This window comes from Cyrtonyx montezumae, unplaced genomic scaffold (genome assembly GCF_038088225.1).
Source record: "Cyrtonyx montezumae isolate F1298 unplaced genomic scaffold, pur_monq_1.0 scaffold_11, whole genome shotgun sequence".
NCBI lineage: Eukaryota > Metazoa > Chordata > Aves > Galliformes > Odontophoridae > Cyrtonyx > Cyrtonyx montezumae.
In genome coordinates, this window is record NW_027071837.1 from 13,494,486 (window position 1) to 13,512,591 (window position 18,106).

At 39.4% G+C, this 18,106-nt stretch overlaps 1 protein-coding gene across 1 annotated transcript in view; it reads left to right on the top strand.

Annotated features, from left to right (window-relative positions):
* The first annotated feature begins 569 nt into the window (after positions 1–569).
* COL4A6 (collagen type IV alpha 6 chain) overlaps positions 570–18,106 on the top strand; it is a 71,993-nt gene continuing 54,456 nt past the window's right edge. Inside the window, exons 1-2 of the mRNA XM_065729823.1 lie at positions 570–629; positions 1,572–1,655. Of these exons, the coding sequence (XP_065585895.1) occupies positions 570–629; positions 1,572–1,655 (144 nt within the window). The remainder of the gene's footprint in view (positions 630–1,571; positions 1,656–18,106) is intronic.

Sequence of the window (18,106 nt, forward strand, 5' to 3'; positions counted from 1 at the left end):
TGTGTAGTGGGGTTTAATCCAAACAAAACTGTGGATAAGTCTGTGAAAATACTATTTTTTTTATTTGATGCCTTTTGGAATTACTTGGAGGTAGCTATGACTATCTTGCAGCAAGACATAGTGCTCCCTTCAGGCTTGGGACATAGGGTTGAATGCTTTTTGGTACTATCGTCTGTTCATTCTACACTTAAGAGCTTGAGCTGTTGAATTTATAGCAAAGCAATGCATACATCAGGATGTAAATAAATAGTTTTATTTACCTCCATGTAAGCAGAGCAAGTGATGCCAGACTCTAGTTCCTTTCTTAGAGAAAGCTGACATAAAGGAGTTCAAAGCTGCATGAGAGACTTGCCTGACTTGCCTTTCATTTTTCACGTTCCTCGCTCGACAGGTGTCAGGAAATTTTAAATGCTAGAGAAATATTTTCTGTGAATACTCTTAGGAAGGAAATGTTCGATTCCAGTCTGAACTTGTACAAGCACTTAGGTTGGTCACCTCGAGGTGATCTCAAATTTCTGTTCCATTCAGACATTCAGAACCCAGGGACAGTTGTGCAGGTGTGCGGGCTGATGCGCAGCACTGTGCGTGGCAAGGCCTTTGCCTTTCCAGTGCCATGGGCTAACTGCAGTGTAAGCAGAGGTATTGCTGCTTTTTATCCTTTCCTATTCTCTTGGTAGTCTTTCCAAAACACCTTTGTGTGTGTGTATCTCCGCAGCAAAACGTGCATTCAGTGTCAAGGGCGGAAAGTGTACCAGAGCATGTTAACATGGAGGGCTTAAGAGCAACACCTCCATACCTGTAAGAGTATGAGCAGGTGGAGGATGAGGCCACTGTTTCTTTCTGCTGACCTCTTTTCACAGAGCATGAAATCCTAAATACTATATCATTTCATCTCCAAAATGATGTACGTCTACTCTCAGTTGCCCTTAATGTGTGTGACAGGTGGCATTGTGAGGGCTGTAAATACCCCTGTGGGAAGGGGATGTGGTTTGTTTAAAACAAGGTAGTTTTGCCAAAACATCTGTGTAATATATATTTGGAGGTAGAAATCTTTCATCTATTCATACATTGGTGTTTCCTCCTGCCTACCTTGAATATCTCCCTATGGCTCCAGATGCCGCCACCTCTCAGCCACTTGCTTCTCTGTGCCTGTGGCTCAGGAGTTGCAAGTTTGTGCTGGCACAAATGTGTAAAGGTCATGCCTTGGTATTTCTCATGATGTAGAGATATTTGGATGTAGAGAATGGCTGAGGCACCAGTTCTATTTATGTCTAGTTAGTGTATTGTGAATCTCAAAACATCACATAACTGTAGATTTTGGTAGCCCTAGAAAATTCTCCTCACTACTCGTAAATTTTCTTCTTTCTAAATATGAAAAAAAATTTTGAATCATTTTCAGAATCAACAGATATTTCTATTACGGAGAAGTAACATTTCAAATATATTTTGCTATTTATTTCCCAGCAAATTCATACAGTGGATGTAAGGTAGCTGAGAAGTTTTGAAATTTAAACATATTAAGATCTTCTTCACCAGAAAAAGTTATAAAGTCATTTGTTTCTTTTCCATAGGGTGGAAAGAAGTCATACATTGGGCCGTGTGGAGGCCGCGATTGCAGTGCTGGATGCAAATGCTTCCCAGAGAAGGGTGCGAGGGTAAGTTCGTGTACACTAATACAATTATTTGTCTCTTATCAATTAAAGAGGAAAAAAAGAGAGAGAACCAAGTGAATGTGTAATTTTGAATCTTATGACCTCATGAAACAACAAAAGCGAAGACAACCAGCTGTGTTTCAAATGTCCCTGGCCAGGATTTCAAAAGCTATTCTAAAGACTTACAAATTGTTAGCTTTGCACTTAGTCTTTAAAGGAATCTTATTTTTCTATGTAGTCAGAGGCCTGGTTCAAAAAACAGTCAGATTGTCTTTAAGTAGGTTATAACAATTGAAAAGAAAAATCAAATTACTGTATGCTTCCAGGGCGGATTTTCTGTCCTTACTGTAATAGCTTCTATTAGTTTGTGGAAGTGTTTTTTGTCTTTTGTACTTGCTTGCAAAGATGCAATTCCTCTGAAGGAATCTAAATGTTTCTCTATTATAAAAAAAGGAAATAGCTTTTGTTTAGCCAGAGTACTACTCTAAGTTCTGTATTTGAAGAAACTGAATGTTTAAACAGTATTTCTGTAAAACTGCTTAATTTTGTCTGATTGTGTGAAAGGGTTATAACCTGTATGTTAATGTGTAGCTGCCTACTTCCCATTTTAGGGTAGTGCAGAGCTGCCATCTTCATTTTGCAGTTACAATTTTAATATATCTTTTTTCCGTGTGTATTCCAGTGATGTGTGGGTAAGCTCAAGGCATTGCTTTCTAGGACTGAGCTTAGGAGAACATTGCTGTTTAGAAATGATCTTAAGCATGTACTTAAATGCTTCTCTAGTTATGGACAGACTTGAGCATGAATTCTTAATTGATAACTGATGTGTTTGCTCTGGAAGGATAAAAATTCTTTGAAATCATTGGTGGAGTGGAAACATGTCTGAACAGATAAGCAAAAGAACTTTGCAAGGAAATTCTCAACCTAAAATATGAGCTAATGCCAATTACTCAATGCTTTCTGTGATTAGATGTGGTAAGGCACAGGCCTGGTTTGGTTCTGGAACAGAATATTCTCTAAATGCTTTGACCTTTGGATAGCAATGAGCATCATTCTTCTGTCTCTTTATATTCCTGGGGTTCAGCTTGATTGTTTGAACTGGCCGCAACAGTGTTGACCTTGCAGTTTGAGCTCTTGGTATCTCTTTTGTTAAGATGTCACAAAGGTTTTAGTCTGTTTTCATTGCTGACCTGAGAATTCATTTGGCTTTTAGCTTGTTCCTTATGTGACCTGTATCAGTGGACATTTTCAGGCTTCTAAACATACATTTCATCCTACTGAGACCTCTCTGTGGAGTAAACTGTCAGCTAGAAGGGGTAATCAGTCCCTTTTACAACGCTGCCTCTATGAAGCCATACCGAGCCCTACTGACACCTTGGACATCTGCAGACAGCTACTGGAGTCCTGCCATGTTGGAGGACAGGGAGGTAACTGATGGAACTGGGGAAGGGGGCAGTGTGATTGTCTATCCTACAGCACTGTTTGTTTCTTGGAGGAGATTATACAGCCTGAGGCTAATTCCCTGGCTTTCTGCCTAGCTTCTCGTGCATTGCTACAAGGCCCTTAAGTTTAGAAAAGGCAAATACAAGACAGGGCTCTGCCCATGCCCAGAATCCTTTTCATTTTTTTTATTTCAAAAGATCAGCTGTCAATTTGCACAACTGATCAGAAAAGAATAAAGCTAAGCTTTCTTTTTAAAAGGGGATTACTGAAAAGCCCAAGAAAAATGGCAATAAGCTGACAACTCAATGAAAATAGTATAGGCAGTGTCCTTAAACGTCCTTTTTCTTGGATATGCTGCTGATCAGATCAAGCTGATGAACTGTGATGGACTTATTCCTAGTCAGACAAATAAATAAAAGGAGGAGAGGGGCAGGAAAACTTGTGAAAGTGTCTAAGTCTGCTGTCTGTTTAGTTAGATACTTCTAGAAATGGAATGTAGGTATGTAATACTCTCTCTCCATGGTCAGGTTTTTGTTATAGACTGTCAATGCGTGTACAAAATGTTACAAAAAATGTATTTTATCATTTCTAAGATAGACTGTTCTTTGAGTTCTGTAATGAGTCATTTCTGTGAAATGGAGCTGGGATTCTGCTTAGAAGGGGTAGAGTGATGCAGTGTTTGTCTAACATCCTCTTGGGGAGTTCATCCAGCAGAGCAGTAAGGTGCATCTTCTGCAATAGCAAAAGGTTCCTTTCTGTTAGTTATCCTTATAGCTTGCATTGTCTCAGGAAAGCTGTAATGCAAACTGATGCTCATTTTAGGCTGCTTAATGAAGTCTAACCCAATTCAGTTCATTAAAATCTTTGTCTTAGCTAGTGCTGCAGAGTTGGTCCTTGTTTGTCAAGTTGATATAAAACCTGTCTCTGTGATTTATTGGCAAAGCTCTTGGGCCACATTGTGGCCTCTCTGTGTCAGTTCCCGTTTGCTGAAGTTCTGTGGGTGACTGAAGTGATTATGCAGAAGTCTAGTTCTTGTTGGTAAGGTTTTACTTGTGCTGAAAGGTCCCATCTAGGACCTTCTCTAGAAGTTCTGAGTTCTAATGAAAAGATTGGGCTTGAATAGATGTCTAAGAACTTAGGATATGATCCAGTTCCTTTAAACTGCAGTGTTAGAATTTGTGCTGACTTTTAATATAATAACAATGTTTAAAATACACAATCAAGTGTAAGAAGCCCTCTCTACAGGTAGAGTTTCTGGATGAAAGTAGGGGGTATCTGAATCTCAGCATCCCTACACTCATTTTTCTGGCCAGCTGTGGTTGTGATTTTTCAAAGAAAGTCTGCTAGTGAAGGTACCCAGATGTACCCCAGTGCCTGCAGCCGTTGTGATTGTCTCCCTTTTCAAACATTTACATTTATTAAATCCACTTCTACTTACATTTTCACATACAGTCTTCTTTCAGAACAACTGTTGGTTGAGTACAAGAGGAAAGGTGGAGAAAGCAACTATTAAATTCTAATGTAGTGAAAAAGTGAATGTAAAATCTGATGCTAGTGTCAATGAAAGGCTGAATTTCTAATACATGTAGTCCTTTGCAGTCGAGTGACCTACATCTAGAACACTTTGGGGACTATCAGAAGAAATTAATATGCTAAAAAATATTTTTTCACTCCCATTTCTCACTTCTAGGTTTGATATATGGGTAGGAATAATGCCCTTTGAAAAGCTTTTACTCTTAGTAATTATCTTGCTAAGAAAAGCACTGCAGATAAATCAGCAGTAACCAAGAGGACACTTTGCCCTGTTTGTAATTTCTGGAAGCACTAAATAGTAGATGATCTGTACCATTTCATCTGTGCAGCTCATTTTGCATTAGTTTATGGTAGTGCTGGCTTTTTTGTTTCTATGTGCTGTCATCTACTTTCAAACACTTGCAAAGATAAACTAGCAGCTGCAGCTCTCACTGCAAGTTTACCTTTTCCCAATGCCTGTTCACTTATCTTGGAATTTTAAACAGTACAAGGATTTGTTTTAGACTTTACTCAACATGTTCTGGAGCTCTTCAGCTGATAATCATCTTTCATTTTTGTGCTCAAGTCTTATCCTTTCTTTTTACTTAAAATTATTCTTTAGGAAAAAAATATACTTTGGGAATTGTTTTCAAAGCTTTTCAAATGAATCAGTAGGGATGGTGACCAAGCAGCTTTTACTGTTTTTAAAAAACACCAGGCTCTTTTTATTTATTTATTTTTCCTGTAACATGTTCATATCAACTGATTTCTCTTGCATCGTGTTCTCTGAAGTCCATTCAAATTTGATGGTATGATAATTACAAGTCTATTAGTATATCTAGATCCTATTTCCTCTCTCAGAACAATTCACACTGCAGTTATTTCTAGCTGTTGATGTGGTTGTGAAGGGGGTGTGCCTGTCTATAGTATTAGACAGTTGGTACTGAGGATGTGATGGACACTTGACACTACATTTAGTCTGCTCCTTCTCTTTGTGTGACCACTCTGGTGTATTGTGTTCTGGAGCCTGTCTTCTGCCCTATGCTCACTCAAAAGGGAGGAATAATTGCGTGCACCAGAACAGGCTGGGGGATGAACTGCTGGAGAGGAGCTCTGTAGAGAGGGACCTGGGTGTCCTGGTGGACCATGAGCCAGCAGTGTGCCCTCGTGGCCAAGAGGGCCAATGACATTCTGGGATGCATTAAAAAGAGCATGGCCAGCAGGTCAAGGGAGGTGATCCTCCCCTTCCACTCTGCCCTGGTGAGGCCTCATCTGGAGTACTGTGTCCAGTTCTGGACTCCCCAGTATAAAAAAGACAGGGATCTCTTGGAAAGAGTCCAGCAGAGGGCCACAAAGATGCTGAAGGGCCTGGAGGATCTCCCTTATGAAGAAAGGCTGAGTGAACTGGGTCTCTTTAGCCTTGAGAAAAGAAGACTGAGAAGGGACCTGATCCAGGTTTATAAACATCTGAGGTGTGGGGGACCAAGTGGTGAGGCCAGACTCGTTTCAGCAGTGTGTAGAGACAGCACAAGGGGGAACGGACAGAAACTGCAGCACAGGAGGTTCTGCGTGAATGTGCGCAAGAACTTCTTTACGGTGAGGGTGACGGAGCACTGGCACAGGCTGCACAGGGGGGTTGTGGAGTTTCCTTCTCTGGAGAAATTCAAGATCTGCCTGGATGCCTACCTGTGCGACCTGGTGTAGGGAACCTGCTTTGGCAGGGGGTTGGACTCGATCTCTTGAGGTCCCTTTCAACCCCTATGATTCTATGAAAAGAAATCCTGTTTGTGTACTGCTAAACCACAGTGTGAAGCAGAGCACAGTAAGTAGGAGATCAAGCAAATCTGCCAGACTTGTTCAAAAAAATGCAGTCATCTGAATTAAAGGGTACTCTACCAAGAGATGTGTGAGATTCCACAGATTTTCTCTGAAGTTAAAATTTTGATAGTAAGCTTTGTATAAATTAATCTGTGGACAGGTCAAGAGTTCAAGGGAATAACTGCAAATCAAAGTCTAAAAATGATAGATCTGTAACATCCTTATACTGAACAGCATAACCTGAGGTCATAACTTAGGATATTTGATCTAATTGTTATCTAGCATAAGCTTATGTTGCATTGGTAGGAGATCTTAACATCTGTCTGGAACTAATCCCCTCAACTTTATACAGGGGCCTCTCGTGATAATTAGTTGAAGGTTGGTTGACACTTACTACAATTGCATAGCAAAGAATTACAACTTGTATTTTTGGATAACACTTGCTGAATTTAGTTTTGTCTGACTGAACACTAACTGGAGCAGTTTAGGGACTTCCTGATGAAATACAATTTCTGAAACTGTCAGCTTAATATAGTGAGGGTTTTTTCCGGAAGTTTTATACAAACACATTTTGTTCTTCCTACCTAGCTTGACAAGCACTGTAAGATGGTGATAGATGCCATTTTGATATCCATGCACTGCAGGTTGACTCACCAAACCAATTAGAATCAAACCAGACCATAAGATACTGACATTTTCTTCAAAAAAATAAGTGTTGAGATAGTGTACTAAGATAACGTAACTTGTTAATCAGTGTAGTAGAGGTAATACTGGATCATTTTATAGTTATTTTGAGGGATATTTTAATATGTAAGATGAAGAGGATTATTGCATTATAGTTAAACTTTTTGAAAACTGTTGGCCAGTTTATAGCCACCATAATTACTAGTTTGTGCTGTGTGTTTAAGCTTGATCAAGCAAGGCATTACTAAATGCTCCCGTTCTTGGATGCAGGATCATGGAAATAGCCATCCAGTGCACATGAACTCGAAAAAAAGGAGGTTAGAAGAATCAAGTGGGAAAGAAATGCTGCTTAATTTGATAGAGTTCTTTATCATTCAGATGGACCAATCTGTGAAGCCAAAATCCATGACTTTCTCTGTTACTTGCACTCTGAGATTTTTCTGTTCAAGACAAGCACAGACAATTATTTTTTTTCCTGTTGCCTCAGTATTTGGACCAGACTACATGTATGTTTTGTCATAATTTTGGAGCTGTACCTCCAGGCTTCTGTGACTGTTATTATTGGTTCTTCCTTTCCAGCTACAGTGTAGACAGAGCCAATCCAGCTTTAAAATCTTGTGCCCAGACCATAGGGGTTAGTATCCGGCAGGCCTTGCTAGGCTGCAGTACTTTCCCGTCCCTTGTCTTCTACAGTTCCCTTCTTCTATTTTTCCTTTTAATGAAAAATGTCTCAATATAATGAGTTGTTTTTCTCCTCCTCTGCCATCAGTTCTACATCCAACTGTACCCTTTTCCTTATGAATATCTTGCAGTCACTGTAAAGATACCAGAAATCTTTTTTTCATTTTTCCCTTCTTCGTCTTTTTCTCTGCAGTTTTCAACATCAGCATATTTTTTAGTCAGTGTGCTTTCTCAGTTGCCACTTCACCTCTTCCTGCCAGGATATAACCCATTTCTATTATTCTTGACAGGAACTCCTGCTCTCTGTCTTCACTATCTACACATTAAGAATTCTTATCGCATTCTTCTGGAAACTGCACTCTCCTTCCTGAGTGGTGTCTGGGAATACTGCTTATAAAATACATTCTTGGCCTGTTATTTTGTTTTGCCATTTTACTGTCTATTAGACCTAACCAAAGAGGAAAATTCTTGGACTTATGTGTTTTCTTCATGTAAGAGACTTCATCAAGCCATTCCAACTTTTCTTCCCTCAACCTTTCTATACCAGATGAGTATGTACCATCTTTAAACTCTAAGGTGGATTGACTGCATTATAAGTGAATGTGCATAGCAGCTTTGGGCATGAGGCTGCTGCCTACCAAGGCTTCTAAGCACTAGCAGTCATCCAGAGACCAAACCCTTCTCCAAATGTGAATGTAAGAGCTGCACTCTTATTTAAATTATCTTGATATGTTGCAGCTTTGAAAATATTGCAGTACTGTTGTTCATAGTAAATATGGTCATGGAATATACGTAAATGATGTTTAATTGTTGTTTAAATCCTCTTCTGGTTAAGCAGATAAAGTGACATTATTTGATTTGGGAAGAGAATTACCTATAAAATTAAAAAATGTCAACCATCTGTTCTGTGTTACGAAGTTTTGGCAATATTATGAGAGAAAATGAGGTAACAGTTAAGTCAAACAACTTTCATGCCAGCTGCTTTTTTAACAGTTGCCAAGATTATTTTTTTTTTAAGTAATAAAACTAACTTTGCCAAATTCGGCATTAAGCAATTATTGTACATGTCTTCCTGACCTAAACTAAATACACTGAGCCAGGCCTTCTAATGAGAACCATGCCAAATAGTAACTAAAACAACACAAAGCAGGTCTTACTGCATTTGAAAGGATCCCTTGTACAATGGGTATCAAGACTAAACTTGTTCTTCTGTACTGACCACTGGTGATCGCACATCTTCTTGAGTATGTTTCTGAAGACTTCTCGGGGCCAGGTTCTTCTCTTATTTTACAGACCTCTTAAAATTCAGTAATGGAGAACAATTGTTTAAGCGTGTTAACCAGGGAGACTCTGGTAGCTGCTTCAATGATTTATTTTGCAGTTTGGTTGAAGAGATGTGCTAAATGAGGCAAAATACGTCCTAGGGATCATATTTGTTAAGGTTTCCATTACTTTGGAAACTAACCAGGAAGTGTGCCATTGCTGTGTTATTGGAGTGGCTGAGGTGACTGTGTGACCTATAACCATTTTGAAGCCTGTCTGCAAGGGCAGAATGTTTTGTAGTTGCAGTGGAGGCCAGTGCTTACTCTTCAAATCAACCGGAACGTAAGGTCTCAAGCTGTGCTCTGCAGAGCACTTCCAGATGGCTTGGAAAATCAACCTGTCACTGTTTAAGAAATTGCTGTAATCCATGATTATTTATTTGTAAGGTTGTTTTTTTTTTTTAGCATTTAAAAAGGCTTCAGCTCACATTGCTGTGAGATGTGGTAGCTTAAGAAGAAATTGTTGTCTTTCTCTACCAGGTGCCTGACTATCTTTTCTAGTTCTTTTTTCTTTTCAGTCTGTAAAAAAAAAAAAAAACTCTGGTTTTCTCAGAGCTTCTTAAAAGTGAGGTTTACTGATATAGGTTTAAGCTTAACTGTTCCCAACTACTGAAAGACATGAAGTCAGCTGCTGGCAGAGCTGGAACGCTCTATTGTGTTTTGTGGTATGTTCTAATGGGAAGAATGAGTAAATGGTAGTTCTCTGTTGTGCTGCTGGCACAACTGTGAGCTGAGGGTACGGGAAGATATGTTTAACTTCTTGGTCATACCAGCTGCCATGGCTATTGCTGGTATTCTGGGTGAGTACAGTCTTGTCTTCCTTGAAGTCAATGCCATCACTCTATCCATCCAAAAGATGGGAAGATGGAACCAGGCCATCCTTCTCCCTCCCTCTCTGGATCCTTGCTTTGACTGACCTTATGTTCCAGCTTTGTTTTTCTCCAAGCCTAAAGATAAGAGTTACTTGTACTACAATCCTGGGTTGACGTTACCCAATTGAAATTTTATCACATTTGTCATTCTTGTGTGGGATTTTCTTCTTAGTATGCACCTCAGTAGTCTTTCTCTAGATTGTTATATTTAAGATCCTGTTTTCTCCCTACCTCTCTCCTCACTTCATTCCCAAATTGCCCATCTTCTAATTGATTGTTTCCATATTTTTGTGCTGTATGTGCTACTAATTATTTTTAAGCTTCTTAAAATGAGAAGAGTTGCCCACTTTGAAGGAGGAGAAGGCTTTTTAAGAGTTTCCGTTGGCAGTAAATGAAAGGTATGACATTTTCATTGTGTTCACTTGACTAAGTCAGCCCATCAGGAACAGAATTATCACATAACCAATGTAGGAGCAGGGCCTGGTTCTAAGAGATTTGGCTGACAGTCAGGTTTGGAGGCAATTCATGAGCCAGGAGAACAGCCGACAGCAGGGATTACTACAAAACAAACTTAATTAAGCAACAGATAGGCAGGAAGTACGCCAGTCATGGAGCCTGCAGCCAGATAGAGCAAACAATGAAGATGGTTAACTGGGCAAAACTGTTTGTAGTAGTAAAAGAGGCAGTAGTGCCAATTAGTTGAAAGTAAAGCCAAATGCATGGATCCCCCAGGCTAACTGTCCTCATTTTCTGGGAAAAATGTGCAGTGTTTCTTGTATGGACTGCAGCTTTTTTCAAACGGGAAACCACAGGCTCGGAAGTCAGAACATCCCTGATGCATTTCAGTTTTCCATGGTTGCTGAGACTGTAAAACTGCTTAGAGGTGGTTTCTATGCTTCTAAAGAGAAAATGTCTATCTGCAGGTTTTTTTTTAAACAAACAAACAACGCTATCAGTGAAGTAAGTGTAGGTTAGTGCTTCCTTGACTGGTACATAATACCTCTTGTGCCACTAATGGAAATAATCAGGCATTCCTTGAGTTTAACGGTAGTACAAGAAGAAAAAAAAAAGTGTAAATCCCAGGCCCATTCATTCTTTATTGGTGGGGAAAAAGGTTTATTTCAAACATTAGTTTTTATTACTTACGATAATCTAGATTCTGGGATATTATCTGATCCTTCTATATGATGCAACCTGTCTGGTAGGCTTAAAAATAAAGATGGCTTCTTGAAAATACATTTATGTCTGGGAGTAGGAAGGAATTAGTCAGCAAATTGAGCTTTCTGGGACACTGGAACATCTGAGAAAAGTCGGTGCTTTGGGAGAAACAAATAGGAAGAGCTTAAAATTCAAGTCTGTGACTGAACTTCATCTGTGTTACAAAGTGTTCTTGGACTAATAGCGAGATTGCCTATAAGTCACAACCAAGCTATAACCTTCTATATAGCAAAGAGAAAGGGGAGAAGGTAGCTCCTTGTGTAGCAAGGCAGTGAATGCTTGGTGCTGTCCAGGGAGAAGCCAGGGCTGACTTTCTAAATACCTGATGGAGAAGAAAATGAAACAGAGGAAAAGCAGGAATTGTTATCACAACAGGTATCTCATGTAGGGGACCTTAGAAAAAAGCCACCATTGTCCTTGCTTTTTTTTTTTTTTTTGGACTAATATGGGGATATCCAAATAGCAGAATACAGTGGGAACAGGAGATGAATGAAGAGCATGCAGGATACAGAATGGTCTGGCTAAGAATCTGGTTGTAAGTGTAGGTTGTATGGAGAAATATACGAAAAAAACGGAGTGTGCAACTGAAGAAAGACAAGGGAACAGTGAGCACAGGGATGGTGTGTTCTGAGCTTGTATGTAGGAGTGAGGGCATAACATGATGGAGGGCATAACATGATGGAGGGGAAAATGGCAGGTTCTAGAAGATTTTCTGTGAGAGACTCTGGGGTTCAAACCTGCTGAAAGAGACACTGCTATAACAGCATAAAGAATATTGGTTTTCCCTCCACCTTATTCTACAACAACAAAAAAGAAAAAACCTCAATTGCTTGTCAGTTCCCTTCTTCCATGCTGCTTGTTAGTCATTTTAGCTCTTGCTATCTGGTAAGTAGTGATTCCCTTAGATGGTTGTGAATGTTTGTTCTATCTAATGCTAGGCTCTTTTTGTATGACATGTTTGTGCAATTACTAGAAAAGGTTGTCTGAATCATATCATTTTAGTAGTTTGAAAAGCAGCTTAGGTGTAAATGCAGCCTTTAATAGTGGGTGACTTTGAATTTTTTTTAAATCAGGATATTGCCAAATGTAATAAATAAATCAAAGTAATGTAAAATCTGGTTTTAATCCATAATAAATACAATCCCGACAGCGTGCTACTTTTTGAAGGCCAATCAGAAAGACATTTGTGGTTGTCTCTTAAAGCTTCTTGTAATAATTTAAATCATCAGAGAATAATCTTTAATAAAATCACTCAACATGTGCTGAATCCTCAGAGTATAGTAAACGTGTTTTTTAGTATCCAGTGGTAGTGCTATGGGTAATGCAACTCTGTACATTATTTGTCTCTCAAAGTTCTGTAGTGCTGTTACTTTGGAGATCTCTCAGATTTGTGTTTACATCAGTGCATAATATTGTGCTGGAACAGTATAGCAGAACTAGCTCTGCTTCTTAGCTGAGCTGTGCCCTTTGTGCCTTTGTGCCTGTGAAGCTGGGGTATTTGTTAGCTCACTGGCAAATCTGTTGCAACACCAAATTAATAGTGCTTGCATCTCTATTACCAGATTGGCAACATACGCTTACTTATGTCTGAGCATTTCATTTTCCTGTTAGGCTCCAAAAATAAAATCAAATGTTCTAAATGTGGGGAAAATATAAGAATATCCTGGCTGATACATCTGTTAACATAGCTATGTTTGCTGTAAGCTGCTACAGCTTAAGACTTAAGAGAGTTTGGTGGATGTCTCTCAGAATATATGCAGATTTTGAGCTCTGCAAGGCAGTCAATTTATATAGCATATTTTCAGGCTGTCTGTGTGACAGATGTGATGAATGTCGGTCATAGAACCAAAGAAGTGTTTTGAATATGAGAATCCTCTCCCACTGACTGCAAGCTTCATGGAATCATCCTGTTTGGTAAAGTTATTTTTTTGTCATAAATATATACATTTCTGTACCCTGAATGTGTAACTGCAGCGATGGCTTCTTTGGATGTCTTAGCAATGAAAGACATCACTGCCTGAATGGCTTCAGTTACTCTTTCTGGAAGATGCAGAGCACGGTGGGTCCCAGTTACTTGGAGCAGTGTGGTGATGCTTCCCCTCAGCTCTCCCTGTGAATCGCAGTGTGCACTTATCAGTCATGTTTTATTGGAAACACGATTTACTGTAGCACCACAAACATGTCAGGGACTGCTTACCTTGTCATCGTGAATCACACTTGGTGAACAGCTGGAATGCAGGCCGGGATATTCTTACATGTGAAATACAGATAATGGGCATTTTCTAGCAAATCTTTAAACAGATTTTTTTCTTCTTTGTGAGGCTTGATTTCCTTTGATACTTACTGGTCGTGTTGGCCACTTTGAATACTGACATGATGTTGTTATGGCATTTCTTTTATGATGACAACTAATGACTGAGGATCCCAGCTGAGATGGGGGAAACCCTGCAGTGAGGGCAGTACAGACCTACAGTAGGGGCCAGTTGGTGCTCCAAAGTGCTTTTGCTCTAAGAATTATTCTAGTTGTTTTCTCAAGTTTCAGTCAAGAAATCTGTTACTTGCTCAACTCTATTTTCAGGAAAGTAGGTGTCTCTGTAGAAAATATTTTGAAATAAAACACCAAAAACTTGACACACTGCATTTCTTAATAAGAAACCTCTGAAAATAGGTAGTGTGTTCTTCTGAAATATATTTACTCTCCAAATTTTGAGACGTGAGAGAGAAAATACAAGACATTGTCCATGTCTTACTTTAATTAGAGCATGTCTTCCTACCAGTACAAAATGTTTTGGGGAGGATATCAGCCTCTGGATTACCCTAAGCTGTTGAAATATAGTCCAGCCTGTCTCGCAGCAAATTCAAAGGAAAGAAATAAAGTCTGCATGAAAAATTAAAGCAGCAGGTGGCCATTCCCTGTATAACTCCAGCTGCACTTGAGCTGTAAATCCAAAAGCATTACAAAACCAGCAACAGGACACCCGTTGGTTCCTCGTAGCCTTGGATCACTGTTCTTCAGACATTAAAGGAAGTTTTCCTAAGATTTAACATTTTCTCTTGAAACAATAAATGACATAAGCGTTATCTCTAGACTTTCCAGAGCAGTGAACTAACTGAACTTCTCTTGTTTTTTTTAACATCAGGGCTAAAACCAGAACTAATCTATTCTAACTGTTCCCTTCTTTTTTTTATCAGCTGGGATGTGTGTTAACTCCTGAGAACATTTGGGTAAATAATAGTTCTGCTTACGATGGCACTATTTTGTATACCGGGTGACAGAAAGCATGTGGGTTTTTTTGCAGTGTTAATGTTGCTGCTGTATTCTGCATTTTTCTTGCATGAGCAGGCGGAAGAGCATCAGGTGTATCACATCTAATGAGTGTAAGCACACGTGAGATCCTTTTCTCAGTGTGGGGGCTGTGCAGAGATGCTCTGCACTCCTTTCTGCCACTACGTTATTTTTTCCTGAATCAGTCCAGTGCTTAGAGTAATTCTTCAAGTTGAAGTAAATGAAAGTAGGGTATCTGAAGCAGTGTGTGACAAGTAGTTGTATGTGATCAATCTACTCATTTTCATCTAGGCTGACAGGTATGTCTTGGCCCTCTAATGAAATTACAACTCTGTTGCTATTAAAGCAAATGCATAGAATTCTCCTCTGATCAGGATTTTCCACTAAGCTACTTGGAAGAGAAGCCACTTGCAAGCTGAATGCCCTTTTGAGGCTATCTCTGGCAGCTTCCTGTTCCTGACTTTGAAAAGGAGACTTTCCTTGAAGCATTTCATGGAGGACATGGCTGACAGAAGACATCATGACATGGGTATGCTGAGCAATGGGAGCAACGTGCTCTGCATATTCCACTGGCTGGGCATTACACCTTTCTATAACATTGATGTGGTCCTTCAATATTCACTTATTTTCATCACTAAAATTGAGTAAATGAGTAAAACTCTCCATCTCTTTCAAACTATAAATATGGCATGACATTTGATGTGGCCACAGGAAAAAAAAGCACCATCTGCATAATAGGAGGAGGCTGAGGGGGTGTTCTTTGCTGTCAACATCTAATACTCATTGATTTAAGTCATGGTTTTCCTAACGGTTTTGATCGTTTTGGGTGGAGGATTTTCTTTTCAGCTGATGGGCAAACAGTAGTGTTCAGGGAGAAGGGAGAACCTTTTTTTTCAGAACCTTTTTTTTCCTGTCATACTGCGTCACATTTTTTCTCCAAGGATGAACTACAAGCAAGCTGTGTATTGTTAAAGGAAGGTGAAGCTTGCATATTCCTTCCCTCTTGTGTAGTAGACTTTTTGAATACTATGGATACATGGTCCTTTACAGACCTCCTCTTTGAGCAGCATAATTCTGCTGTGTTTGCATCTAGGACTTGCAGTGCCATGTAGAAGAGTGGTTTCCTTGCCCTTGCAAAATGGGTTTGGGATATTTAGTTATTTTCTAGTCCTATGTGATTGTGGTGCTTGTTGTATCTTTCTGTAGGACTCCAACCAGTTATGTCTAGAGAGGAAAATGCAGATTTTTTTCTACCGTAGACTTTTTTTCAGTAAATTTGTTTCTTGGCACAAGGGGAATTGGAGTGGTATTGTTTCATTTAAGACGAAATCAACAAAAAATATTCTCATTAAATAATCCTGCACTTAATTGCATTTTCTTTGTCTTAACAGGACATAATAATGAGTAACAAACAAAAATAAAATTTGTGAATTTTGACTTACTTCTAATAAGATCAGTCTGATTTATACATAATTTTTTCACTCATGCTTTACTGACAAGCTCAGCATTTGTTTCGTATTTCCTCTTTGTACTTGAAAAGCCTGATAGATTAGACATTTGACTTGAAGCCTGAGGTTCTGTCAGTAGTATTTTTTTATAACTTTATTCATTATGTATTGAAAGCAGATGATACGACTGGCTTCTGATTAGTATGTATGTGAGGACAAACAGGAACCCTAAGTTCCCTATTTGATAATTAGGAAGATACTGAGAGAGGGGAAAAAACAGCCAAACACCAGTGGCAAGTTTCCACATTGTAATAGTACAGCTGCAGTTCTTGTCCTGGTAGCCAACTATGTTAATAAGGGATCACTTTCAGTGCTTCAGACTGTGGCCATAAAATTCTTAGAGGACCTGGCAGAAGTTACCTTGGGGAACTCACTTCCTGTCTGTGGCTGCTTTGATTTTCGGCTGTTTTGATTTTCTGCTGTCTCAACTGTTTATCCTAGGACAGTGTCTTCAGGAGCTTGGATCAGCTGCTACTTCAGTCAGCAGTGACTTGCTATGCCTGTCTCAAGTCACAGAGACAGGCAGCTCATGTTTCATTGGTGCTCATCCATTCAGGCTGTGTCTATTAGAAAGGTTAGCCAGTCTACCTGACAGTCACAGCATGAGCTATGTAACTGCATGGAAAGTTCAGTTAAATGGCTCAGACCAGGAATGTAATCTGTTCCTTGCAGGCTGTGTGGGTGTGATTTCCTCTGATGTATGCCCAAGCTTACCATAAGCCCTCAGCTAAATGCGTGCATGCATCTGCCTGGTTGCGTACCAGCTAAGCGCAAGCATCGGTGCAGTCAGCTCCATGTTCAAGGCACAGCCATGAGCTGTCCCATGCATTTACTGCTTCAAATAGCAGAGCATGAGGGTGGACTAAAGCTCAGAGAATAGCATGGTCTTGTTTAAAAGGGAGTCACTTTTCAACGAAGAGTTAAAACAGTTTCTCACGTTCCTTTTGTATGTGTAGAGGTGGTCTGAGAATACATGTAAACTGAACAGCGAACAGGAGAGTTATAAGAGATTTATATGCTTCTGTGAGATTTGAAGCTGCTTTCCCATCTTTTTCATCCCCACTAGAGATCAGCAGTAGAAATATTCCCTGCAAAGGTGCTGCTCCTCATCAATGTTAGATTGGTTGAGGAGTGCTGTAGCCAATGTGGCTTTACTGTATTCAAGTCTCTGGACTATAGGAACTTTCATGAGAAAAAACATTGTCAGAATTAATCTTATTATTCTGTCTTAACTTACAAGGCCACACAAAGTTCATCTGTTTTTATAGATGATGAAAAAAAATTGTACATTAGTTGGACAAGAAAATGTCTTGCCACCCATCTATTGATGGTTTCTTGCTGAAGGAAGAGGGAAGCAGGAATGAGCAGTTCCTTCTAGGATGGAGCAGTACATTTGTAATAGTTCAGTTTTTTTCTGCTCTTGTTCTTAGCTGAATTGTCCTTCAAAAATATGTGCTAGTTTAAGCTTAGGTTTTCCAGAACCTTCTAAGAGAAGGTAGTACTTGAGTGGAGATGCCTGAAGCACAGCAGAATCTTTTTTTGGTGTCTGCTGCTGATTTTTTTAACTGGGCTTTTTTTTTCTGCCAGTAGAAAAGGGAATGTTGTGTGGATACTTCTCCTCCAGGAGAATTCAGGAGCAGGTACTGTCAGGTGAGATGAGGCTACTAAATCAGAGCTCATCCACATCAACTCTTCAAAATAAACCCTTCCTCTGCTCCTATACATAATATGCCATTGGTGAAATACATCAGCAAATGTTTATAGTCAAGAGGAGTTTGTACTAACACTGTCATGCAACTAATCTGTTTATGTTTTAAATAGGGAATGCTCATTTAGCTCCATTTTGCTCCAGATGCAGGCATCTTATTAAATATTTATACTTGGACTAGACTGTTTACGTTGTACCTCGTAGAATGACTGTACTGGGAAGATCCAGAACACCTGGGTTTTAGTTGTAATCTTGGGAGAAGTTTGCTTCAACTTTACAATTTAAAGATTAAGGGAACACTGAATGACTGAGTATGTGATGGAGGAGTTTTAAATAGGCAAATATCAATTCCAGGATGACTTTTATAAAATGCAGGCATGTGATGAAGAGAATATTGGTGAA